At 37.4% G+C, this 27,017-nt stretch overlaps 1 protein-coding gene across 26 annotated transcripts in view; it reads right to left on the reverse strand.

The window, feature by feature from the left end:
* The window catches only part of RBFOX1 (RNA binding fox-1 homolog 1), a 1,171,935-nt gene that overhangs the window by 510,249 nt on the left and 634,669 nt on the right, over nt 1-27,017 (reverse strand). For all 26 annotated transcript variants that reach the window (XM_058035398.1, XM_058035402.1, XM_058035413.1 and 23 more), the window contains one exon: nt 15,235-15,282. In XM_058035398.1, coding sequence (XP_057891381.1) covers nt 15,235-15,282 — 48 coding nt within the window. The remainder of the gene's footprint in view (nt 1-15,234; nt 15,283-27,017) is intronic.

Below are 27,017 nucleotides of genomic sequence, written 5' to 3' on the forward strand. Positions count from 1 at the left end.
CTGTAACATTGAACCTCTGTCAGCTTGTTTATTTTTTTAAATCCACACTTCATGACAGGTAAATATTTATTACCACTGGATGACTTATTCATGTGGAAGATCTTTCAGGATTCCCAAGTACTCACTACACTAACAGAAATGCAATTAAGAATAATTTAGTTAAAAGCTGTAAAAGGTAACTCCACGGTGCACACCTCCACTCCAAGCTCAGAAACATATTCAGAATACAACTTCCAAACAGCAAAATTTCTTATGCACTCCATCCATATTAAAATGTCATTGGGTGTTGATTTCAACTTGATTAAACCCTTAACAGTTTATTGAATAATTAGAAAATACCATAAAATTGTATCATATTCCTTTGAGAAGCGCTGTTACCAAAGGGATGACACATACTAAATTTAGCCTAACTTTTTAACAGATTCTTAAGTACAAATAAAAAATAAAAATCAACCAAGACTGGAGGAGACAAAAGCAGTAAGTAGAAACTTCGAATAAACAAGACTACGTAACAAAGATTTTGCATTACCTACCAAAGACTTTACATCTACCAAAGACTTTGCATTACTACTGAGTATATCAAGATTAGAAAACCCTGTAAAAGGAATATGGGGGAAAAAAACCACAAAAAACCCAAACAACCACCAACCAAACAAAAAAACCAAAAAACCAAAAAAACCCAACATTCAAGGCAAACTTCATTATAGAATTTAAAAATTCCCCTTTCCAAAGACTCTAAATGCCTGTGCATAAATAACACCAGACCTGAAAATTCTGATAAGAAGTTTAATGCCAGCAATGGCAACTCAGACTTAGAATGAGCTTCTGGGGCACATAAAATTGCATTGGCAAGGGTGGGACATCAACCACTCTGTGAGACAATGGACATTATCAGAGCAGCAGGGGCACAGAAGTTACAGGGAGTAACACAGCTCAGGCAAATTCTGATTTATTACTAAAAATTCCTTTATTTTTAGTATATTATAATATAAAAATATATTATCATTATATAATATAAATTACTGTTAAATTATTATAATATATATTAGTATAATAAATGTTGTAATGCTAAAATAATTTTATATTATATTGTTATATTTTATATGAATATAATGGATTTTATAATATAGTGTTTTATATTATAAGTATAATATCTTTCCTTTTTTTATATTTTTATATTTTGTTATATTATTATAATGCTTACAGAAAAAAGCAGTTTTTCCTTCACAAAGCCATGGCACTTATTAATCTTGCCAGTCAAAAAACCCCTTTCAGCTCCCCCAGATGCTGTAAATAAATGCCTGGCTAAGTAGCCAGGTCCTGTGCTGTGCCCTGCAGGCCACACGAGTCAGGCTTTCATTGACTGGCTGGAAAAGGCAAGTTAATAGTTGTGGGTCTCTGGTTTATCCCCAGGAGTGTCACATGGCAGCTCCAGATAAAAGAATCCACTGCTAATTTCACCCTCCCTTATATAAATGTCAAGCATTGCGCAGCAGCCCACCCCTTAGGGACTCACGTGCAAATGGTTTTTGTGAACAATTCTGTAACAGCAACCTTGTTGTGGAAGCCCAAGTTGTTTGGCAATCCCACACTCAGCAATGAGGGAAAGCAAATAAATAAACCCCACTATTACAGGTAATAAACCTGCTCAGATAAATATGCTTAAGCATAACAATCTTATTACAGAGCAAAGCAAATCTCAGCAAAATGAAAAGCTTTAGAAATGGTGGGGGCTGAGGTGTGCTTCTCACTTTAGTAATGTATTCACTTGTGGTTTGAACAAATTAATAGAATTGCTTTTGTGAAAGAATTTCATCTTGACTATTACAAAAATAAATAACATAAACTCTGTTTTTCAAAAGCATCATCCCAGAACAATTCACCTACTTATCACCAAATCCTTCAAGCTGGTTTTGTGTTATATCATTCATATCCCTGCTTTGAGAATTGGCTACCCCAGCTTCTCTTTGCTCATTATGAGCAGAAATAAATAAATAAAAAGGAAATCCTTATCAAGATACATAAATCCAGCAGTAATCCTCTCCCTCTAATAAAATAATCTAATACAAATAATGCCTAAATGACATCAAGAGTTCGGGGAGAACAGGAGGGAGGTGAAAGAGTAAAAGAAAAGCACCTAGGCTTCTGTCACAGCCACTTGTGACAAAAAGTGCTCTCATTTTAGGCTGAAGTGTAAAAAAATAGTGTTTAGCACTAGTTTCCATAGGCCAGCATGAAAAGTAAGCTGCATTTTGTAATGCCTTATATCAATTTAATTTCTTCGTTGCCTGGTTCTTGTTTGAGTCAAAGAGCAGCTGCTGCCACACACATAGATTTGGTGCAACATATAAACAGGGAACTGCAATTCCAGCTATTCTAATGTATAAAAATTATACATTAATGTATAATATATATTAATATATAATAATATATTATATATAATATATATTAATGTATAATTTTTATACATTAAAACATTAAAGTAGTTAATGTATAAAAAAGATGTGGCCATTGGAATGTTTCAATTTTTACTACATACAACAAAAAGCAGTGAAGAAAAGAAGTAGAAAAAAGAAAAGTGGCCTGAGAGAAGCCATTTTTTATTAATTTTGAGCAAAGCACTCACAAAAATAGTTTTAGTGGAGTGAGGATTCACCACATTAAAGAATAATACACAGACAGTAAAAAAATTATTTTGGTTTTGTATCAGATCTAAACAAGCGCAATAAACATCCACAAGAGCTGCAGTGACAGTGCAATAATGGAGAACCCAGACCATGGATTCTGCTGAGGATGAACAGGCCTTAAAATGACTTGCAGGTTATTATGAAATGAAGTCGTTGGGGGTGAGGAATAAACCCCGCACCTATTCCATGTAAAAAAGGGACAGGAGCTCCTGGCAGGTGTGTTCTTTAGCCTGCAGTGCCATCGTCTGGCTATGGAAGCTATATCAGCATGGGGTGGGGAAATGCAGCCAGCTAAACATTTAAATGCAGGGAAAGAACGAGCCTCAGTGCTATGCACATTTGTTAAAATACGTGGTGCTGAGGGGAGGTGTAGTATTTACATGGAAAAGCATTGCATGCATAAAAGAAAATGTGATTCTCAAATAAAGACAATATGAGAGCAGAACATTCAAACCAACTGAAAAAAACTATGGCTAAAATGCCATGTAATATAGAATCATGCTTGTCTTGCCATTTTTTTCCTTCTTTTTCTTCTTTTAATAGAGTTAATAGTTTAAAATTTAAGTTAAACTATGTAATTTGAAAACTGTTGCTAAATAGTTTATGATTGTGGACCTCAGAGGCAAATGCACAAAGTGGTATTTCACTAATTAAGGGACTACAACAACAATTTTTGAACTAAATATCTCATAACATTTAAATCACATACATATAATCGACTCTGAGCTTCACTATGCCAGAAAAAAAAAAAAAAAAAAAAGAACATTTTCTTTCTCATAATGATTGTTACAGCACCCACAGCTAAGCAACTTCAGGGGCAAGCAAATAATCAAACTTGAATGATGTTTTAGACAAAGCTCAAATGAAAGTAGGAGAGACATTTTTGGATTTTTGGTAACTAAGGACTGTTGGGATCATCAGTCTGGTGCTAAAATTCAGATAGATAGGATAAAAAAATCCCCAGGACACGACACAAGTGGACCTGGAAAAACTCACAATAAGCTTGGGTATGTTTCAAATACACAGGAAAGTAAGAGGCAGTAAGGTAAGAGCAGTTTGTGACATTTACATCAACTTTTTCTAAGTGACTCTGAGAGTTCCAGAGATCTTTTAATTAATTTTGAAGCAGTGTTTGGGGTGAGAGAGAATGTACAAGGAATGTTTTGGAAGACAAATTCATTAGCGTGCAGAATAACTTGGTCTAGGCTCCAGTGCGACTCAATTCTCACAGTCTTCTGCGTCAGATTACAACAGATCAGGTTTGAGCACACTGCCATTTGGTTTAAAGGCACAAAGTTAATAAATTCCCAATAGAGTTCAGCTTACAGAGCCTCCAAAATAAACATGGACACTCTGTCAGAGCTTGCACTGGTTAAGAAACGTGAAAAGCGAGCAGACTTCTGAAAATGATGACATCTTCCTTTGAAGATTCAACTTTAGGAACTAACATTAAAAGTTTTGGAACACGAAAATCTCCAAATCTCACAGCAACAACTAATATTTGCTTTTGCTCCAGCTGAGGCTGGAAGCTCTGCAAGTGAGACCACTTTATAATAATAATATAATAATCCTTTCTTTCCTCAGATGGAACTGATGCTTTTTTCCTTCATGCAGTGAGACAGAGCCTCACTGTAATCACAGCTTCAATGTAAATACAGCAACCTTACCCAGATGTCTTAATTATCTTAATGACCATGGACAGGAGTGAGGGAATGCCCAGAATTACAGAGTTTTTGGAGGTTCTTCAAAGGAATTTCAATGATACAGCAATATTCCATTTAAATTCATTTGGAATTGCCAGTGACTGTAAATAAGGTCACCTGGACTGGTTTGAAAAATGAACTTGGAACTCCCTTGAAAGCATTTTCTTCTCACAGCAAACAAAACCTGGCCACAACTCCAGCACCTGGTGTGTGTGGGGTTATTCTGCCCAGTGAGGGAAAGCTGTGACAGCACAGACCTCCTTTAAAGAAACCAGCCTTCAGCTGAGATACAATCAGCTGTTTGGGACAGAATTTGGAAAATAAATGCAGCTGGAAAACACAACCATGCGCTAATTTATGCTAGGATCAAAACTAGGCCCATGGTGGACATGGACAACACTTGCAACTGATTAACGCAACAAGTTTTATTTCCAAACACTTCAAAGGAATGGAAATACAGAGCCAAGGCAGATTCAGTAAAGTCCACTAGCTGGGACAACATTTTAAAGAAACAGAGGTATCATGCTAATATAATTAAAATATCAAATCAACAAGGGCTCTGTAAGTACTGACTGTGGTATGGGTGGCAGAATACAAGATATTTTGATACACAAAACTTGGTCCCTAAATTAGGGAGAACTTCATACTTCACAGAATTGAAACAATTCATATGTGTTCTTAATTAATAATGTTCTTAATCTGACACACAACTTTAAGACTTTGGTACAAATGAAGCTGTACTAGAGAGATGAGTGTTACTTTTCTGCATGCTATTGAATTTTAATGCTCTCATAGATTTGATGCAATACAGATTCTAAGGGTTTTCAATTTACCTTTTGCATTTTTTTTACTTACACTGTAAAGATTCAAAATTCATTACATTTGAATAAACAGCGCATCACAGTTCTTCAAAAGCATTTCATAGAATATAACCAATACAGAAGGGCAAAGTTCTTTAGGCATTCCAACTTTTCAAAAATACTCAAATACGGTCCAAAGAAATTTCATCCCAAGGTCAGCTAGAAATACTCTGAGTAATCATTTTGCATCTTCAACAGCTGTGAAAAGGCATCAAAGCCGACACAAACCCAAACCTTTTCATGCAGAAATGTGTTCTACAATTTTGGAAAAGAATGGGGGAGATTTTGACTTGCAAGGCCACGAGAGCCAGGCAGGATGGTCCTGACTGGATGTCACATCCCACATCTGGCATCTCAGGGGTAAAATGCAAAGCCTGATTTTCTCTGCTTGCTGTGAACCAAAGAAATACTGCAATCTGTCTAGGAAAAACACTGGAATCTGTCTAGGAGAAATACAACAGTACAGGCAGACAAGGACAAAGAAAATGCAAGCCAGCAACACAATAAAACATCAAACTTTGGGTGCAAAAGCAAAGAGTTTGAGGAGGCTCCAATAAAAGTGTCCTAACTAAGGCACAAAGAATGTTTTCCATCCAGCTGTTGTGACAGCACCTCAGATGGTATAATAAGATTTTACACTTCCCTGCAAATTTTGTCTTGCATTACCCATTAGCCAATTACCAGCAAAAGGCCACAGCAAGCCAAAGTTTTCAGAAACACAAACAAATCTGCTGAAACAGATGTTCCCTGCTGGATTTCAGACAATTCACACATGGAACAAACCTGCTCTGTTCCTTACACTTCAACCTTTATCAAGTATTGGAAGTGAAAGAGGGTAACAGAGATCAGATTTTGAAGTCAAAATGTTTGCTCCTTACATGATATGAATATTGCCATTATCCAGGAAAAAAACCTAAATTACCTGTCTTTTGTATATAAGCCTGCTGATAAGGAGGGATAAAATGAAGAATAAAAGAAGCCTTACTTTAGACTTTGAATATCAGCATTCTTTTTTCAACATTTATACTCAAATTTTTTTCAGAAATATTCTCTGATCTTTTAAACAACAGTTGTGAGACAGCAAGTATGACATAGTGGGACATGCCTGCACACCAACCCTTTCAATATTGTCCTTTTTTAGTACTGAGAAGATGAGATAAACGGCAGAACCCCTGGATTTGCCTGACCTTGATCAAGAAGAACAAATTTTTAGCTGAAGTGTGCAACACTGCCATGATTACATCAATCTAATCTGGAAAGCACGTGGTTTATATATAAACCATGGTCTCTGCCTCATCCATCACACTGAAAGACAATAAAACATATTTCTGTTTGAAAAATCTGAAGGAAAAAAATCCATTAACCCTTATTTTACTCCTTACATAAGAATCCCCAACCATGTTTCAAAGACTACAGAAAGATGCATACATATTCAGGTTTCTAAATATGGATAGATATAAATTTAAATGTAAATGCTCTTACAATAACAGACATTGTAAGAGAAAAATATACTCTGCATCATTGCTGAAGAAATCAGTTCTGAAATAATGGAATTAGGAAATTTTGATCAAACTGCCCAACCACCACCATAAATAGCCATCTATTGCTACAGAGAAAAGATTTACCTGGCAAGGGATCCAATACAACTAAAAAAGACAAACTGGAATCAGTGAGAAATGAATTGGATTGCTGGACATAAGCATATTCTTGCACATGTTCAAGCTACTGGGAAAGTCACAGAGCCAGCAGGTACAAAAAAACCCTTCCAAATGTCTGCTTACCCTTTCCTGATCCAATCACAGCCATGCTGTTAATCAGGCTGGATTACAGCCCAGATATTAATTTGGCAAACAAAACAATCATCTGAATCAGTCTGTCCCCTTCAGATATGCTGAAAACAATCTGCCACGGATAATCCTGCCATGCGTGTGCTCCTGGAGAGCCATTTGTGCTGAGATGAGATCTCTGCACTCACACACAAATGCCAGAAGGATTCTCTATCCATTCACAGTGTGGAAATGTGTCCTGTAATGCCCAAGGAACGTGCACAGTGAAGGGAGGCAGCTCAAGGAGTTGTGGACTCCTTTGGACTAGAAATGAATAAATCCTGCAGATGAACTGATGCTGTGCTGGCTCATCAAAGCATCGCTGAGCAGAGGAGCCCTGTCCTGCTGCTGGGATCCCTTCAGCTTCCTCTGCACCTCCTGGGCTTTGGGTTTGGTTACAGCTTTTTGTCTTTTACCCTAACAAACTATCTCAGCTCATGAATCCTCTCACTTTTACCTTTCCTGTGTCTCTCCAACCCCAGTGTCAGGTGGATGGGTGTACCAGCTGCTGCCTCAGCCAGCTCCTCAGCGAGTCCAGCCCTGTGGGTGACATTGTGTCCCTCCTCCTGCACTGTGACAGTGCTGTTAAACATAAGCAGTACTTCTCTTGGAATCACTGTTTGCAGAGAGCCCCAATGCACAAAAGGAATTCCCAACACAAGCCAACTCCTGGACAGCACCTGGATACCAACAAGGGGTTAACAAAGAGGAGGAATCACAGAGCTCCAGCCCCTGGAGCCAAACATTTCTGTGTAAGGAGCAGGAATGAACCTGTCCAACAGACACAGAACTGAGCCCACGTGCACAGACGGTCAGTGCACAACCTCTGCTCCCATCCATAGTTATGCTGAAGACATGGAGCAGAAGAAACAAATGAGAATTTTTAATACCTAATATTCCTAACTATTTCCACAAGAATTTATTCTTATTCGCATTTTTTTTTATTCTGGTTATAAGGAGAACAAATGCAAAGATATAAGCATTGAATGAAATTTTCCATATAAAAATTTAAACTGTCCATAGACAAACAGCATTCAATACAGAAAGAATGTTATTTATCTCTCTCCATTTTATGATTCAGAGCAGTGGCCTGCATTGAGTTGTTCTCACAAATCTCAAGTGCCATTTCCAAGTTTGCTATACAATAGTTTCAGTGAAAAAGTACACAGGACTACACAACATTTACACCACACAGAAGCAGCCTGAGGTCAGAGCATTTGTCTGTGTTAAATCAAGACAGAGCCACTCCAACCTCTTCTATAGCAGCATATTGGCGAGCTTGTCTCAACAGGAGCTCTACTACAAGGACCCTGAATAAATCATAAAAGAACTCACATTTCCATTCCTTTTCTCTGAAGAAATACATAATCTCTGATTTCTAACTCACCAATAGAGCTCTTTAAGGATAGCTTAGGAAAACAAATCTGTCAATGGGTATTTTCCTTACTGAGAGGAAAATTAAAATGCAGGAACAAAATATTTCCATACCTAAGCACAGGTTGGCAGTAAGTTAAATGAAAGAAAAGGCCCCAACCTGAGTCTCTTCTGTCTGTACAGAGATAATTTTTCTCACATCAGTCTAAGCCCTCCCTTGTCTTTCAGTGCTCTTTAGACCAGGTCCAAAAACCCTGTGACCACAAAAATATCTGCAAATAAGTTGGGTCATAGGTACTTGTTGCCAGGTCAGTCCTTCTTTATCAAATCTCCTATAAATGAAGATAAAATCTTTATTTTAAAAAGTGAGGAAAAAAAGACAGAGAAGGAAACGTCAAGTGGGCAATGACTTGTCTCTAAAGCATCAATGATAATGAAAATCTCTGGCACATATAAACCCTATAAAACCCCACACTGAGGAGCCTGGGTTATGAACAGCTGGCACCACCCAAAACCTTTTAAAAGGAACTATTCCATCACAGCAGCAGAAACTGCTGTCTCCCATTGCTGTGAAGTTTTATTGGTTCACAAACACAGACAAGATGCAAGACATGTTCCCATTCACAGCGTACTAATATTTACAGAAATGTGGGGTTTTCCCTTTGTTATATAACTTCAAAAGCCAACTCCTCTCTACTTTTATACCTGTTGAAAACTTAATGGCCAAATGTAAACAAAATTTCAGCCATGCTGGAGTCTCCCACAAATTACTTTTCGGTTAATTTTGATAGATAATTAGCATCAACTCAGACTTGAGTTACCCCTTTCCACTCTGATTCTTCTCCCCTGAATCTCAATATTTTAACTTTCCATTTAGCCAAGTGTTAAAGCAAACAGTTTCTGTCTCCTGCCCTCCCCCTTGTCCCCAAGTGAAACATAATACCTTGTATGCAATGCAGGTACAGTACATATGAATATATGCCAAACTAACTTGTGCATGCATTTACTTCAGTGCTAATAAAATATTTTATTCATGCATATAAAAGAATGTTCTTTCTAGCTCGGTGAGCTTTTTAAGAGTTATTAGCAGGAATGTGTCATATACCTAATGAAATGTATTTCAAGGTAGAACAGATTCAAAAAGAAAAGTAAAAGAAAGTCTGAGAACTAATCCTGTAGACAATCACAGAATTATAATTTTGAGATTTATCAAAATATCTTCAAGACGAAGATATGAAAAAAAAAAATCTCCCAATAAAAATGTAATTTATTTGCAGCAGCAACCATGTTTATACATATTAATACAGGGATAGGAGATGTGATGGCTCAAGGTGGAACACATTGGGCAAAAACCACACTGTAGTGAAAGCTTTTTTTTGCCCTGTGCCTTAGCAGGTATTGCAGCCCAGCAAATCCACTATCCATGTCCCTTCTGTGTATTCAGCATATGTAAAAGTCATGCAGCAGAACACGTTGACACTTCAGTGGGAGGTCAAATTATTGTTTTGGCACTTCTGTCACGCCTGTCACTTCAATTCCACTTTATCAAATTACAGATTGCTAGATAGAGTTGGATTAAGGGGAAAGACAGACACACACACACAGAGGAGCAACTGTCACCACTTCAGTTGTGAAATCCCATAATTGCATGTCAGTGACAGCGAGAACAAGAGAGCAGTAATAGGGCTGACATTATGAGCATTCAAATACCAGGAAACTTTGCAGCAAGACTTTGCACTCTGTCAAGCCACATGCCAGGAAATGGACTGGATTTCTGAGCAATTCCTCACATTAGAATTGCCAATATTTATTAGGCTGGCTAATAAATAATGCAGTGTCTTAAGTTGCAAGGCAACTTTCAGCTCCCTGTTTCCCCAAAAGTGTTGCTTTTATTTGAAAAGAACACAAAACTAAGACAAAGGAGAAAAAAAAAATCCTTTGATTTAAAAATATTGCTAAAAGTAGTATAAATAGCAATAAATAATGTAGATTGTGGGTTTGATTCAGTTTTCTGAGTTTAAGGATCCCGGGAGAGCAACAGATCTTGATTTCAAGATCTATATGTAGATAGATCCACATATATATATATATATATATATAATTGTGAAGGAAGCAGCCTTGGATTTCAAGTAACTTTTCTGGTAAAAAACAAACAAAAAACACACATCCCTTAGATAACTTCACCCTTTTGTGGAAACTGCACTGAGGAAGGCATCACATAAATCTGACTTACATGAGCTGGGATGTCAGGGGAAACATCTGCTGTGCTGTGACAGGAGGATGCTATTCCTGGCACAGCTCATTATTCCCCCTCTGGGTTGCTCCCCCTGCTTCCTCAGTTCTGTGGTCAACCCTCTCCACTTGGTTGTGTTCCTGTCCTGCAATGGTTCAGCAACACCTGGCACTGTTTGTGCACCAGGGAAAGAGGCAGGGGGATCAGGAATCATTTGTTCACTCTGGCAGAGGGGCCATTAGCATTCAAAACTTCCTTAGATTCCTCCAAATCTATACCCAAATATAATTTAGATACTTCCCTACCAATCCATTGGAGTCTATGATCTTCCCTCACAACAGCAACAAAAAAAAATTCTTTCAATGGGAGTGAAAATGCATCTCAATAATACACATCATTATGCACAATGATTGCACAATGCCTTCACAAGGGAGTAACAATGACACTTATTCCTATTCACTGCTAAAGAGCCCCTAAACAGCAGGAAAAGGGACTACCATGAAAGAAAACAGTACTGTAACAAATCCACATCTATGATGCCAGGAGCTGACTTAGTCCCTCCATGGTGCTCCTCACTATTTGATACCTTATTAATTCCCTTCTACAGTAATCTGAGGATCAGAGAAATTGGATAAACTTTTTCTCCTAAAAAAAAACCCCAAAACATTCCCTTAAACTTCCAGAAAAAATAAACATCTTTATATGATCACTATGAATTAACTAAAAAAAACCCCAAAACAGCCTACAAGAAGCCATTGAATAGACAAACCAAAATATATTTGTAATGCTTTTCTTTTTCTCATTTTGCCTCAGACACACTTTATAACCTTGCCTACATCTGCCCTTCATCCATCTATTTCTCCATATGCAACTCAAGCCATAGAACTGTAAGTACTTTCCTCATAGGTGTTTTAAATTTGTTTGCCAAGTAATTTGAGATCCACTGACAGAAGGTACTAAAGGGAAAAAAAAAATGAAATATTTTGCACAGCAGGCAGAGAAAAGGCAAGGCATTTCTGCCTCCCCCATAGCCCACAGCAGGTAATAGGGAGTTAGGAACATTATGGCCCTCCAGGGAACCTTCCTGACCCATCAGGTTATTGCCCTGATGCTCTGCCATAAACTCTGCTGCTCTCATAAAGCCTCTGCACTCCCAGCTCTGAAGTGGGACATTTTCAAGTCAAGATGCATCTCAAAAATATTCTCTCCATCAGCCACTTCCTTCTCCAGAAGGGAAAACGCAGCAGAACATCCTGGGTGACCTTGAGCCCCCTGCTAATGGTGCTGAGCTGCTGCTGAATGGGGCATTTGCAACAGGAGAACAGCACTGCACATCACAGCCAGCACAGCCCCATCAGGGGCAGGATAAACTGAAATAAAACACAGATGGAAAAGCCAGAGCTGAAGGATAAAACATTCCCAGCATAGTGAAAACAAGCTGAGACAAAATTATCCAGCACAGAAAGGTCGCTGTAAGTTAACTTCCAGTTTTCAGTGTCAGGTGGAAATGTCACACAAAGGATGTCAGGGGATGTAACTTCAGATCAGAGTTTTGGTTTCACAGCTTTGCCATGAATTAATCTGATGATATGACAATTGCAGAGTAAAACAAATGTCCTTTGTGCTCTATTCAGATCTCAAAGACAGAGCAGGACTGGGAGAAATCTTATTTACAGTTTCTTTTTCTACTTACATTTTTGGAGATTACTGTTTGAAGCAAGTCCCATATAAACATATTGGAAAAAAAGGATTACTGCTCAGACCAAGTAAAGATATGAACTGAGATTAAATAAAAAAATAAAGAAGAGTTATAAAATATAATTTCATAAAAAACAAGGTAGGTTTTTTAGGTAATGGGAGATGATGGTGCTGTGTAAGGGCAACACCAACAAAACAGCTGCACATATTAGAAGCCTTCTAGAGACAGACAGTGGAAAGATTTATCAAATATATCAATATGGATATATCAAATATATCAATATGGATTTATCAAATATATCAAATGGAAGGATTTCAAAGGAATATTCTCCCTCCTGGCAAAATGGCCAATATCCTTATTAATTGCCTTCCACCAGACCCATTTTGTTTGTGCCCAACACACAGAGTTATATCAGAAAACATGGGCAAAAGGAAAAACAAGCTGACCATCTGCCATCAGCCTTGCAATAGCAGACCATCACACAGGCCTTGGAATCATGGCTCAAATTCCCAAACATCACATGGCTAGCTGCAGATATCCATGGATTTTGTACAAAAATCACACATGGCATGTTTTTAACAGGATTTTTCCAGTGACAATTTAAGGGTCACTTTTCTACATTTTGTTTCTTTGAGAAGCAAAGCTCAGATCACACGAGTCATTTAACATCCAATATTGTGATGTTCAGAATGGTGGTGGGACATCAAAACAAGAAAGCTTGGGAGTGTCAAATGCAGAAAAAAAAATCATTAAGTAGGAAATGAGTTGTACATGCACTTATGGGTCTTCTGCAGGGAAAGGTAAAGGCAATTAAGTAATTCATAATTATCCAGACCAGAGAGAGCAGACTGTGCATTGCTTGTCACCTGGTATTCTCAAACCTGGGAGCTTTTAGCCTTGCAGGAAATAAATAAAAATCTTACGTGGAAAGGTCAGTTGAAGACAATGAAAGGAGAGGCAGATCACAGTGATGAAGTGGTTACGATAATTAACTGCTATTTTGGAATTTAAAGAATAATAGATTTCAAAATAATAAGTACAGTTATTAAATTTGAGTTTGCCTGCAGGCAATGCTTTAGTCATGGTTACATAAATTTCTACTTCAGAAGTTAAAGATTAGAAAACTTCAGAAAAAAAGGAACACAAGAAAAGGCACCTTGCAGGTTTGTATTTTGTGGTTAAATGGGAAAATTTCCCATTAATTACTAATGATACAGTTCATTAGTAGTATATTCCATTATGGAAGTGCAAATTATTAGACACTAATGATGCATGCCCTAATTGCAGTAGTTTGTCTTGATTCTAAGTTCAATGAAATAAAAATATTTATTTACAATGTTTCAGGTTTATGAATTATGTTACATTCTTAATTGATGCTTTCAACAAACATGAAACAATTCATTAGTATTAACCAAGACTGATGGATCTGTGTTTGATGATCACTGGTAGCTCCCTCCCTGGACTGGAAAGAACAACTGCCTCTTAAACTTTGTGGAAACTTCAATTTTGGGATCAAACAAAGAGAAAAGATGAAACAGATTGTGCAACAAGGGGTGTTGATCACATTACTGCTCTTTCAAAAGAAAATGCTCAAACAAAATAACAAAAGGAAGAAAAAAAAATCCTTTCTGCTAATTGCAATCTCTGGATATCCTGAGTCACTGAAGGTGGAAACCAGCCCAGCTCAGAGCAGTCCCTTTAAACCACCAGAGAAGTGCTCAGACACACATCTCCTGAAATTCCTCCTGAGGTACAAACCATGCATCATAAACCAGGAAAAAACACACAGTTTCAATAGGCTGGGCTCTGCTAGATTAAAGTTGCAATACCAGGAAGAAGAAATACAACAGCTGAATAAATTGTCAGGCTCCTGACACCTTTTCCCATAATTCACATTACAGGAAGAACTTCTGGTTTGGGCAGTTTTAATAGTTGGTAAACACTAAAAAAAGTCAAAACTTGGGATTTAGAAGTAAGGCCCCAGCCTGGATTTTAGCACAAGTTAAAGCAACGTGAGCCTAAATGGAAGAACCTGAAGAGTTTGATGCGAGCTGATGCTCAGAAACTGCAGCCTCAATGAGACAGTACCAGCTGGACTTTAAATCACATGTCATGTGCTCAAAACTTCGACAAACTCAGTTACTATTCCACACAGAAATACCCTGCACAGATCCAGATTTTCAAATTTCAGTAGCAACAGATTTTCAAGCAAAACACATTTCCCTATTGAAAGTTGCATTGATTTATTTCTGACAATTACACATATTTTTAAGCTGAAGGTTTCTTTGTGCAGCCTTTGTTCCTTAGTTAGCTTTTACCATGAGTAAGGTAAAGAACACAACTGAAAACATATTTGTATCTGGTTTATATTTGTTAACAGAAAATAAAACTGGAAACATTTGTTTTAATCAACCCCTTAAAGGAAAAAAAAAAGGTTTCAAAGGTACTACTTATAAAGCAAGAAAAAGCAATTATCTTGCTGTGTTACAAATATTTAACATGGTATGCCAACTTTATCATAACAGACTCACAATAACTTTGTTAACAATGTAAATTAAGAATAGGAAGTGCAACTGCCTTGTAAACCTTTTTTGAAGCACAAAGAGATTAGTACTATAATTCACTTCTGCTTCTTCTAAAACAGTTATTCAAATTTTTAACAAGTATATTCAAAAGAGTAAGACTGATTTCTCCCCATTGAAGTTAAAATACAGCATGAACATTTACACATATTAAGAACCATAAAATAATTTCACACGGTTTAATAAAAAAAATAAAACCCTGAACAACAACCAGAGAAAATCCCAGCCACTAGAGCTGCCTGAAAAATCACATTAAAACAAGGCACTTACTTTTCTGTCCTCAGTTTCTACACCAGAACTGCACTCTGCTTTAGTGTCCTGCAAGCACAAACAGAGAAGCCCATGTCACAAACACATTGAGCAGCACTGGGGAGTAACTCAGCTTGAAGAACTGTTTTTTTGTACAGAGTTATTAAATATACAATGTCTAGTATTGTGCCTTTAGGTGAAGCTCATTAAACTTTACTACAGGCATAAATTTAAAGACAGGATTGAAAAAACACACAAAAATAAATACAAACACCCCAAACCTATTTCAATATAGCGTAGCCACCTCTCAGAAGAAAATATGATTTGTTAGTATACATTTTCTTATTTGCTTCTATCTTGAGGAAAATATATTTCTTGCTCACTTTTTTTTTTTTTAAATAAATTATGGAAGCTGAAAGAAATATAAAGGTAAGGTAAAGAGGAAATCTGCTCAAGCTTCTATCTGTTATTCAGTGCTAGCTAGGAGTTGATAGAGATTCGTGTCTGAATCTCATTGCAATGTGCAAGAATAGCAAAGCCTCTGTTTATGATAAACATGTAAATGTGTGTGTGCACAGACTGGTACACTTGTGGATATCTTGGACGTTTTCTTCAGGGCTGAAACAAATGATCTCAAACCTAAGGACACCCAACACATGATACTTTTATTCCTAAAGTATTTTGACACATTGAACCTATGGATTTTTGTGCTGAAGACTTGCAGGGATAATTGTCATCACAAAAATTACACTCCAAAAGGCATTTATTGCTTCAGTCACCCTTTTTATAGCAAGTTACTAGTGGAAACTGAGTAAGCCAAACATAATTCAAGTCACTAAACCCTTGTAGATAAGTGTCCTACTAATTTTCTTCTCAAATTTTCTTTTCTAGTGAGGATATTCTTGGAAGCAAATTTTGCTTAACTATTGCAGCTTTAGAGATTTCTATTGGGAAAAGAATAACATACGGCTCAGGGACAATTTTTTGGGAAAAGTACTTCCCTAACCTCTCACCAAAGCTGGAACTACTCTAAGAAGATTTCAAATTATTGGTGAGTTACTTGCACATAAATTCAAACGCTGATAGCAAATAGCAGCTTGTATTAAAAATGAAAATGAATGTAAAATAAAGAATTTACGTTTCTTCTACAGCATGTCTATTCATCTTAAATGAAGGACTGGTTTTACTTCAAAGCCAAAGACTTTCTACCTAAACCTATGAAAGTTCTCAAAAAATTAAATAATTCAACCAAGTAAGACAAAGCAAGGTTTCTTGGAAAAAATACTTTAATTCACAGCAAATTATACTAAAGATGGTTTCATAAGGCATATCAAGTTGTATCACTTCTTAGGAAGCAAAAAACCACTTGGTATTCTAGCCAGTCTAATACACGAATCAGCACCTCTAATACTCTTTACATTCCATCACTTTTCATGGGGAGCCAGATTGACATTCGGGGAATAAAAGACTCAAAAATTTTCTTTCAAGTGTTTCTTACTGGCAGCCAGACAGTCTTTCCCCACATCTCCCACATGGAGGAGAAGGAAATTTTCTCTCTGACTACAGGCTCACTTCCTGAGCCTGTTTGGATATTTACACCTGCTTCTTTTTGGGGAGGGGAAAAAAGCTCAGCTTTTCAAAAGCCTTCTCCCTCAGGGAAAAGAACTCAAACTCCATTAGCACCAGTGGTCTTCATGTCCTAGCTGTGCACTAAGTCACAGCTTTCCTAAGTCACCTTTTGGAAAGAGGGTAATGTTCTTTAACATATTTCTTGGTTAATCAAAAATGAATCATCTCTTTCCATATCACCAAGGACAAGAGTGGCTCTGTCTCACACACTGAGCTAAATTAACTGAAAGCAGAATAAAGCAGCTCCTCTCAGACTGCAGTCATGGCTAATACAGGCTCTCAGCATGATGGATATACCTGAGGACCCAACAGCACTCTGGTTCTGCCTGCTGCCCATGGAACAGTGAATTTTGCTATTTTACCACTCTCCCTTCCCATTAAAAGCAAATTCTAAGAGGCCCAAGTTCACAAGCATTCATTACTCAATTAAAAATGCAGTTTTACCTGGATGAAGCAAAACTCAGCTTCCTCCCAGCTCAGTTTATGTGGTGTGGTTGTCTGGAGCAGCAAAGAGAGGCAGCAGAGCAGCCTCAGCCTCAAAAAGGTGGGGCCAGCCCAGCTGAGCCTGCTCTGCTCAATCAGGAGTTAATGAGATAACGAGATACACCTGGAGCTGGGACAGCACCTGGAACCCAGACCCCAAATGGAAATGAGACCTCAAATTGAACCCAGACCTCACCTGGAACCCCGACTTCAAATGGAACTGAGATCAGTCCCAGGAAAAGATTCAGGCTGAATGGCAAATTTCAGCATTTCTGCTCAGTGTTTTATCCCTGAAAATTAAACAAGCATTTCTTCCCTTAGAGTTTGGCTATCTATCTAAAGATATGGAAACTGAATCTTTACAAATTAACCACTGCATCTTTAGCAATGAAAGCCACATCTGCATGGGTTCAGTCTCACTGCAAGAACGTGTTATCTTTGAAATTATACAGTCAGATTTAAAAGAAATAGCTGTATGTTTTCAAGGCTAAACACCTGGATTCAGACTTCTGCACAAGGGCAAGCTAAAAACCAGTTAATTTTCTGAAGGAATTAGTGTTGTAATTCTTTAAACCAATGAGGCTACTGACTTAATCAAGTCTATGTTTAAATATAAATATTTGAGTATATGTCTACATCCTAGATATACTTCTTTTAAAGAAAAAATGTACACAGAACTTAAGCTTTAAAAATCATCAAAATGAATCATCTGTCAATCTCAGAGCAAGAAGGGAAGAAATGAGAATGTTCCTCTCTGGGAGACATCTGTGCTACTTTCTCTAAGTGTAAAATGACAAAGTGCTGTCACTTCCTATGTGTATTGAAAATTTCCCAGCTCTACAAATTATTTGAGATGGAGAAGCACCATTGCTAAAAAGAAATTGTAAAAGCCTAGAGATCTGAACAATGGACCAGGCACCTTCTTTAATGTTGTTACATCATCAAAAAAAAAAAAAAAAAAAGAGTAAAAACTCAGAAAATATGGATTTTTTTAAAGATTATTTTAGGTATTTTATATAATGATAGAAAGCCTCACAGAATGGAAGCATTCTATGGAAGTTTCATGGAAAAGATAGACTTAAATAGAAAATCCTCTCATCCAGTTGAGTTTAAAACCAACACAATTCCTTTTCTCTCTAGGTGTCACTGCATAACAGCCAGTTAAATAACATCATTAAAAACATATTAAGAGCTCTATGTTTTATATAAAGTTTCTTTTTGATCTGTTTTGTTTGGTGACAGCGACAGGGAAACAAAGCAAGGTTTTCTGCAGGACTTTGGGGGCAACGCAGAACAAGAACAAATTTAAGGGCTGGGATTTTTCAAGTTTAACACATTGGGGAACAAATCTACCACTTCATCAACAGTTGTATAAAAATTTTATTGAACAAATCTACCACCTTCATTAACAGTAATAGAAAGATGTTACTGAATAAATCTACCACCTTCATTGACAGTAGCACTATAAAAATGTTACTGAAAAGAGGGAAGGGAAAGCTCTAGAAAGCAAAAGTAATTATTGATAGTAACATGGCCCTGAATGAGATCTTGGCTTTAGGATGCAGCAGAAACGTGCATACCCTTACCTTACATAGTTTCTGTAATTCTATGTTTAATTTTACTCCTTGAATTGCATTCAGGAACAGAGAAATCACTATCCTGAAGCATCCTTTGGTGCTATTAACACCCCACACCCTGAGCTTTATCACACACTGCAGTTTGCTCCCTCCCTGCCACCCCAACCCCAATCCCTTCCCCTGCTGCCAGAAACCTCCCAAACAGCCACAAGAAAGCAGAAACTTTGGAAAAACGGTCAGAATTCCCAACATGTTTCCTTTCCTCATGTGAACACAAGGCGCAGGGAAAGGCAAACAGAGTTCTGTGCCCGCAGTGCCCTCCCAGAGCCCAGGGGAGCAAGGATGAGCCTCTGCAGCTCCCCCAGCCCAGCGTTCCCCGGCTGCCTTCTGTAATATCAACGATGAGCAGTAGGTGGAAGCAAATAACCTTGTAAAATCCTGTTCAGCCTCCCGTGAAAGATAAACCGATTGCTGGTCAGGTGTTTTACACGTGTCCTTGGCATCCCAACAAATAATGTTTTTTTTCTTCACAATACTGGCTTCCAGTTTCATGAAACAGCCAGTAGCTTAAAGGTGGTTTGCATCTTTTGAAGCATCTTTTATTTTTATAATTTTTTTTTAAATTTGTATAGCTGAAATGGACTCCTTTTAATGACTAAAGCATTTAAAAAGGTAACATGACCTTACACAAAATAAATAAATAAATAAATAAATAAATAAATAAATAAATATACATATATATATATATAGTATATATTTAATTATATATATGCATATATATATTATAATGTATATATAAATATAATTTTATGGATATATATAATTAAGTATAGATGTTTAATATATATTAATATATATGTATATATATAATTATATACATAAGTATATATATACACATATATGATTTTATATATATATATACATACATATACATATACATATAATTAAAAAGTACACTGACAAATTCCAGGTCATTGATTCTTCTGGATATTTTTATTGACTGCTAAATATCTCAAACCCCTGAATTATTGAGGAAAATACTTAATGTATTTCTCTATCCATTGGCTATTATGTTTCATTATTGCTGCTAACAAACAGGCTGCCAGCAGAAGAATTCATTTGAATTTCATATTAGTTCTATTTCATCCATCCCAGAGAACAAATTAACCACACAGTAATACTTATTGAAGAAGAAAATAAATGAAAAATGAAACTTTAGAATGTGACATTCAAGTCTTCACTAAGTTTGTCCCCAGCAAGTCAGGCAGAAGCCTCATCAAATTAACAAACCAATTCAAGGATTTGAATGGCTTCAACAATTGCAATGTCAAAGATGTAGGAGAGGAGCTTTATTTTGAAAGAAATAGCTTCATCTCTATTTACTAACATTTGTGGACCAAGAGGTTTGTGTGTAAAAGCTCAAACCAGGAGAACATTGGGCCACCTGCAGCTATTTCTGATGGCTCAGGGCAGCCTTGGGGCACTTTGAGTGAAATAGGAAACAAGCCATCTGAGCACAAATTTAAAATCAAATTCTCCAGGTTTTGGGAAGCTTTATTCTCTTGTTTCTAGATAAAAGTAGACTGTAAGAGGAAGGTTTGCAAGACTAAGAAACTTAACTGACAAATTTTATAATAAAGAAATGACTGCTTACAAAAATGCTGCTGCATTTTTAATAGAGATTTGAAAGTACTGGTGTGTGTGTGCCCTCCCACACAGCCACCCACCACCCTGCTGTGCCAGTGAGCACCCAGCTCTGATTTCTGCTGCTTTCTGGTGCTTTTTCTGCTTTCTGACTTCTTCTGCTTATTGCTTTCTCCTGCTTTCTCCTTTCTTCTGCTTCCAGCCCATTGCTCATGCTCATTTTCAATGCTATCAAGAGTTAATTTTTATTCCACCCCCCCACCCCCCCCAAGGAAATATTTGACTATTTCCTAATTAAAGACTTGAGGGAATAGGTACTGCTGCTGCTGCTGCTGCTGCTGCTGGAGCTTTATGGACTGGAGTACATAAAAGATTCCCACTCCTCTTTCTTTCCCTTCTCTCCCCTTCAGGAGTCCCTTGTCCTTTCCCTAATGCTCTCCAAACACTCAGGGATGCACAGACACGTCTGCCCAGCACAGAACCCTCCAGCCTCACACTCCCCTCCTCTCTCCAAACACATGTTCCATTAGCCCAGCCATGCCAAGGTGCCCGAGGGTAAAACCTCCACCTTTCTCCTCAGATATCCCAAAACCACACATAAAATGGGCAGCGTTTGAAGAAGATACAGATGTAATTCTAAGATGTGAATCAGTCATGTAGCAGTATCAAGCTGTAAATATTGGTTTTTGAAGCCTAGATCAGGTTAAGACTTAATTTTGGGCTAATAAATGCTTCATTTTCAAAGCTGGCAACACAAACTGCTGTCAGTTTAGACAGTACAAAAACATTTGAGATTCCTAAATGCAACATCATGTAAACCTACAGGTCAAATCTAAAATAATTTCTCTATATGTCTCTCCCCTTTCAAGGCTGAAAATACACAGGAATTGCCAGAACTGTAAATTTTAACAGTTTCAAACTGTTAAAAAACTATTTCTAAACTATATTTTATTTATCTAATAAAATTGCCTTAGGTGTCAGGTAGACCAGCAGCCACCTAAATAGTCAAGTTTGAAATCACTGACATCCAGGTGGTCAATAGATATTCCTGATAAATCCAAGGAGCTGAGAAAGCTGCTGGTGTGATTTCAGCGTGGCCACACACTGTGTGAGCTGGCTGAGGTGACAACTGGCAATATATACCCAGAGTATATATAAAAGTATAAATATATATATATATATACTCTTATATATATATAAGAGTATAAAAGATGTAACTTTTAGGGAAAGAAACCTAATTTAACAGTTTATGTTTTCAAATTAACAACAGCACAAGGGCACAGCACAATTCCTGAAGGAATCTATATTTTTTTCAGTCAGGTTTCCTAAATGAAACAAGCACATAGAAATTGCTTCATACCACAGACACCTCAAAACCTTTAGAATATCTTTACTAAATTTTGCCATATTTGACGGAGAAATAAACAGAAGCTCAAAGGTATTCCTGTATTTTTCGTAAATGAATGCCTGAGGAAAAGACAGAGCATCACTTGCAAAGCCATGCCCTAGTCCAGCTGGTCCAAGACCCCAAGGAGAGGTGGGGATGCTGAGAGGAGCAGGATTCACTCTCTGAAGATGCTGAGTGGCTGCCAGTGTTTACTGAGAGGCAACTGTGTGGGCACAGGGTACAAATCAATAGCAAAAATACTTCACTTAGGTCCAATTTTCACAGAATCAGTTCCTTCAAAACTGAAGAGGGTTCTTGTTGAACTTTTAAATGGAGTTCACTCATTTTGGGCTATGTAGTGATAAAAAGTATAACTCTCAAATCAAATAGTGATTTTTCGAGCATACAGAGGGACAGGACAGGAATTGATTAATGACAGAAGACGTGTGATGACTGTAGAAGTGCCTTGGAAAACTAGGGCTCTGTAAAGGTCTGTTTTCTCTTTGATATTACACTACACTTTTGATTATCACAAGTCGAGTTTCATGCTTTTATTATGTTGCTTTTATTATGTTTTCACAAAATATGGCTGTTTCTGTGCAGCAGAACAGTTGCACTCCCAAAAAGCTGGCTATATATTTACTATGCTTTCTTGAGTTGAAAAGTGAAGCAGAATTTCATATTGGTCTCAAGACTTCCCTTAATAAACAACCCACAAACTTTCTCACTTCTGCCTCACTGAGGGGGAGTGAGTGGGGTTGTGCTGCCTACGGGGGTTAACCCACAGCCATCAGAAACTTAAAATGGTTCAGTTCCTACCTATTCTCAAAAGTCACGAGTAGTCAGGCCACAAATTATCTGGGCTTCAAACCCTGGAAATGATTTCAGCCTCCTAGCCCAGTGCTTTGTCATCCCACTAATAAGAATGCAGAAACAAAGGCAGGAGTGAGCACTGCATCCAAAGGACTGCTCCTATCACAGCAAGCTCAAAAGGAGCTCTGATGATGACAGCTATTGCTTCAACATCCAGGGGAAATAAAGAATTGGACTGCAGCCTCGGGCAGCAAGTTGATATAATTGAGCTTTGAGAAGTTTCCTTATCGACCAAGAGTCGGTTTTCTGTTCTTGTTGGCAAGGAGAGAGTGACTGAGATGCTATTTCTTCTTCCATGCCCAGTGTAGGGTAAACAAGCCCAGTTTGCTTTGGAACACCTGCCAAGCTGTGCTGCCATGAACCCTTTGCTTTCCCAAGCATTTCCAGAGGCACACAGCTAAAAGGACACTGGTCCCAGCAGAGCCAGTGTCCCACAGCCATTCCCTGGCATACAGAGCAGCTCAGCCAGCCCTGCCAAGGAACACAGCCACATGCCAGAGGCACAGACGTGGTTCTGCTCCCAAATGCTCAGCTTAGCATCCCCTGCTCTGCTCCCAGGGCTGAGCTCACATCTTGGTTTGCACTCAGGTGTCTCAGCAGCACATCCATGGAGCTCTGCAGTCAGCAAACACACAGCGCACTGCTCCTCCAGCACCTTTGCCTGTCTGTTCCCCACAGACAGATGCCTTGCCCTCTATAGCAGCACTAAGGTGATGAGCAAAGCATCACTGAACACAAACAGCCCTGGCAGCTTCTTGCAAAAGGACACTTCCATCTCAAGAGATGTAGAGATTGTCGCTGTCATATTTTCTGTAAAATCCCTTCACCAGGATTTCTTCTCCTGGGAAGCTGAGAAGCCTCAGAGAAAAAACCCCAATATTTTCTCATTTGCTTCTCCCTGTTCTGCTGCTTTGGAATGTGGCTGGAGATTGTTCACCAACAGGTGCAAGTTTGATTGGTTTCATGTGAATTGTTTTTAATTAATGACCAATCACCATCAGCTGTGTCGGACTCTGAGGAGTCAGTCACAAGTTTTTACATGATCATTCTTGTTAAGCCTCCTGTCTGTATCCTTTCTCTATTCTTTAGTATAGTTTTAGTGTAGCACTATAGAATAGAATAGAATAGAATAGAATAGAATAGAATAGAATAGAATAGAATAGAATAGAATAGAATAGAATAGAATAGAATAGAATAGAATAGAATAGAATAGAATAGAAGCCTTCTAAGAACATGGAGTCAGACTCATCTGTCACCTCATCCTGGGGACCCCAGCAATACCACATAGAGATGGTCAAGAGATGTAGAAAAAAACCAAACCAAACCAACCTCCCCCATCAAACAAACCATTAAATCACATGGCCCCTTCATGCCCCTAAACCCCTTCCTTCAATTGTGCACTTTTCTGGTTTTCTTTATAGATCCATGTGCACTGAGGAATTAGCCTTCTTTTTACATAAGGAATATTGATTCTTTAGTTGTAAATACTTTCACTCAGTAGTAAATACTTTTAAATGTCTAATAAACCAATGCAGTATTTTTAATTGGAGCGCAGATAGTAAATATCTCTGTGAAGTACTGTGCAGTATGTGAGGACATTTCAGTATATAACTGGAATACAACAGTTCCTGCTTTTTCTTTATAACTGATTTCACAGTGTATTCAAACTGGCAAATTTTTTTCCCACATAATGTGTATGAAAGATGAATGCAAAAATGAGCTCTGGCATTTGGGAGAGAGAGGTGCCAGGTAATCTTAAAGCACCATAACAAGAAGTTAAGAAACAGATTTGGATCAATCAAAAAAAATTTAACAAAACCAGTTTCCTCCTCCTTTTCTTAAACTAGTCGAGAAATGAAAGGAAAAAAGTGGCCATCAAAATGCATTTTAAAAGTTTTTTATCTTTATTAGTCTCATAATCTGCAATTTCTCATTCACCAGACATCTTAAATCATCTATTCCCAGCAGAAAAATCCAGTAGGAATAAAGCCCCAAGCATCACACTGTTGACTTCACCTCATCCTCAATCCTGTAACCTTCAACTGTATGACAATTGAAAAAATGGGAATGTTCCAGTTTAATTAATGAAGTAGGCAATGTGTTGACCCAGGAGAAAGATTGTCATACTTATTTCAAAATTCCACTTAAAAGATTATCTCCCCAAATCTGATGACATTGCTTCAAAAAAAATCTGTAGAAAACGAAGAATTTCATATTAAGAAATGCCAATGTAGCATGGCCAGAAGAATCTGAGGGATAAATTTCCACCAGAGATGTGATCACCCCCACCTGCTACCCCCACAGTATATTTTCTCTCTATTCTTTCTATATTACAGGCTAAAATACACAAGTGTGTGCTTTTGATAAAGTTTTTCTTCCAGTTCAATCAAGTTACCCAAGCATGAATACGGGATAGTATGTAAGCCGCACAATTTAAAACAAAGTAAAATGGTGACAGGAGATCAATTTCAAAGCTAAAAAACTGATTACATAAAGGCCATTTTTGATGGAGCACAAATGGCACTGTTCCCGAACTCAGAACATTGCTTTGGTGAATTATTTTCACCCCTTGGTAAGTATAACTGCACACATTTACCTTAAACTAGAAAGTTGTTAGAGTCACATTAGAGCAGAAAAATGTATTTTTCCCTCTTTCTCTATAAACCAGGTTAACACACTTTTTTATTTGATCTGGTAAATTTTCTAAATTACTTTTTGGCAAGAACAATCCAGAATTTATGATCCTAATATACTGATACATTTTCTTTAAAGACTGAACACAAATCCTAAACCTTAGTGGGGGGAAAAAAATCCACAACTTCTTCATGAAACCTGAATTTTAGCAGCTTCTGCTCTTAATCCCACTATAATTTACCCCAAGATGGGCCTAGAGAGCACAGGCTGACAGGTGATATATGCTTCCTATTTTGCTGTTCATATAACCATTAACAATAACTGCAATAGAGCACATGAATGATAACCACCAGACCCTCACTGAGCTGGAAAATCCAATATTCTTTGCCAAGGTGAAGGGGGGTAGGAGTGGATCTATTAAAATAATTGTGCCTCAACTAATATGTAGTATATCAGCTCAGTAAACAATGTGCCTGCAAAGTGGTTTCTTATTCCTTATCAGTTGTGAGGATTTTACTGGCGTGGTGGTGGTAGCAGTAGTAGCAATAATAATAACAATAATAAAATAATCATTTATTAGAATGATGAGGAGAATTGCTGTTATGATGTAAACAGGCTGGAACTTTTTTTATCTAGAACACCATGCTCTGTAAAAAGGTAAGAACAAGCAAACAAAAAAAACCAAAAACCCCTGAATTTTTCTTATATGGATTTCTGCAATTTAACCAGCCTCAGATTTCATTTATACAAGTGCATCAAATGACAAACTCTGCAAACAGCTACACTCCTAAACTTTGCATTTCTTGCTGTTGGGATCAAATTCCAGGGGTGTTCTTATCAGTAAAAGTGAAATGATAACAAGAGCTCCATCTCACATGGTGCCACCTCTGTATTCCAAGAGGAAATAGAGATTCCATGGCAGTGCTGGGTTATTTTATCACAGGGTCACTGCCAGGTGCTGAACTCAGTGCTGCCCCAAAACTCAAGGAATTTGTGTGAAAGTGTGTCATATATGTGATTAAGGTCCAGATTCCTTGCAACAGTAAGGCCAAATGTTTAAATTTTATCCCCAAAAGCAAAGAACAGTATTTTTTAAAACATATTTTAACTCAGTATTTTAAAAGAGACAGTGATATTTTTATAAATTCATTCAGAACAGCACTAAAGCACTCAGGGAGGGCCATGCATCCACCAAGTGAAAACACAACTAATATATCCTCTGGAAGACAACCATTATATTCACTCTTCTGAAGCAAAAAGAAAAATACTCTTATGTTTTATCCTAGTTGAACAGAAACTAAAGAATTACAATAACATCTTCCACTAAAACAGAGCTGCTGTTCTGTAAAACATGTACCCTTAAACACAAACATAATTAACTGCTCTTCAGCACTCACTGAAGCCTGAAAGGATCCTAAAATCCCTTTAAGTGGATAGGACGAAGCATATTTTCATCAAAATGGAAAAAATTAAATTAATTTATAAGGTAATTTGTTAGAAATTCTGATTTTTAGAAGGATTACAGGTGCATTAGTACAAAATTAGGAAAAGAGGATTTTTTTGTCACTGTTTTTAAA

This window comes from Melospiza georgiana, chromosome 16, assembly GCF_028018845.1.
Source record: "Melospiza georgiana isolate bMelGeo1 chromosome 16, bMelGeo1.pri, whole genome shotgun sequence".
NCBI classification, from domain to species: domain Eukaryota; kingdom Metazoa; phylum Chordata; class Aves; order Passeriformes; family Passerellidae; genus Melospiza; species Melospiza georgiana.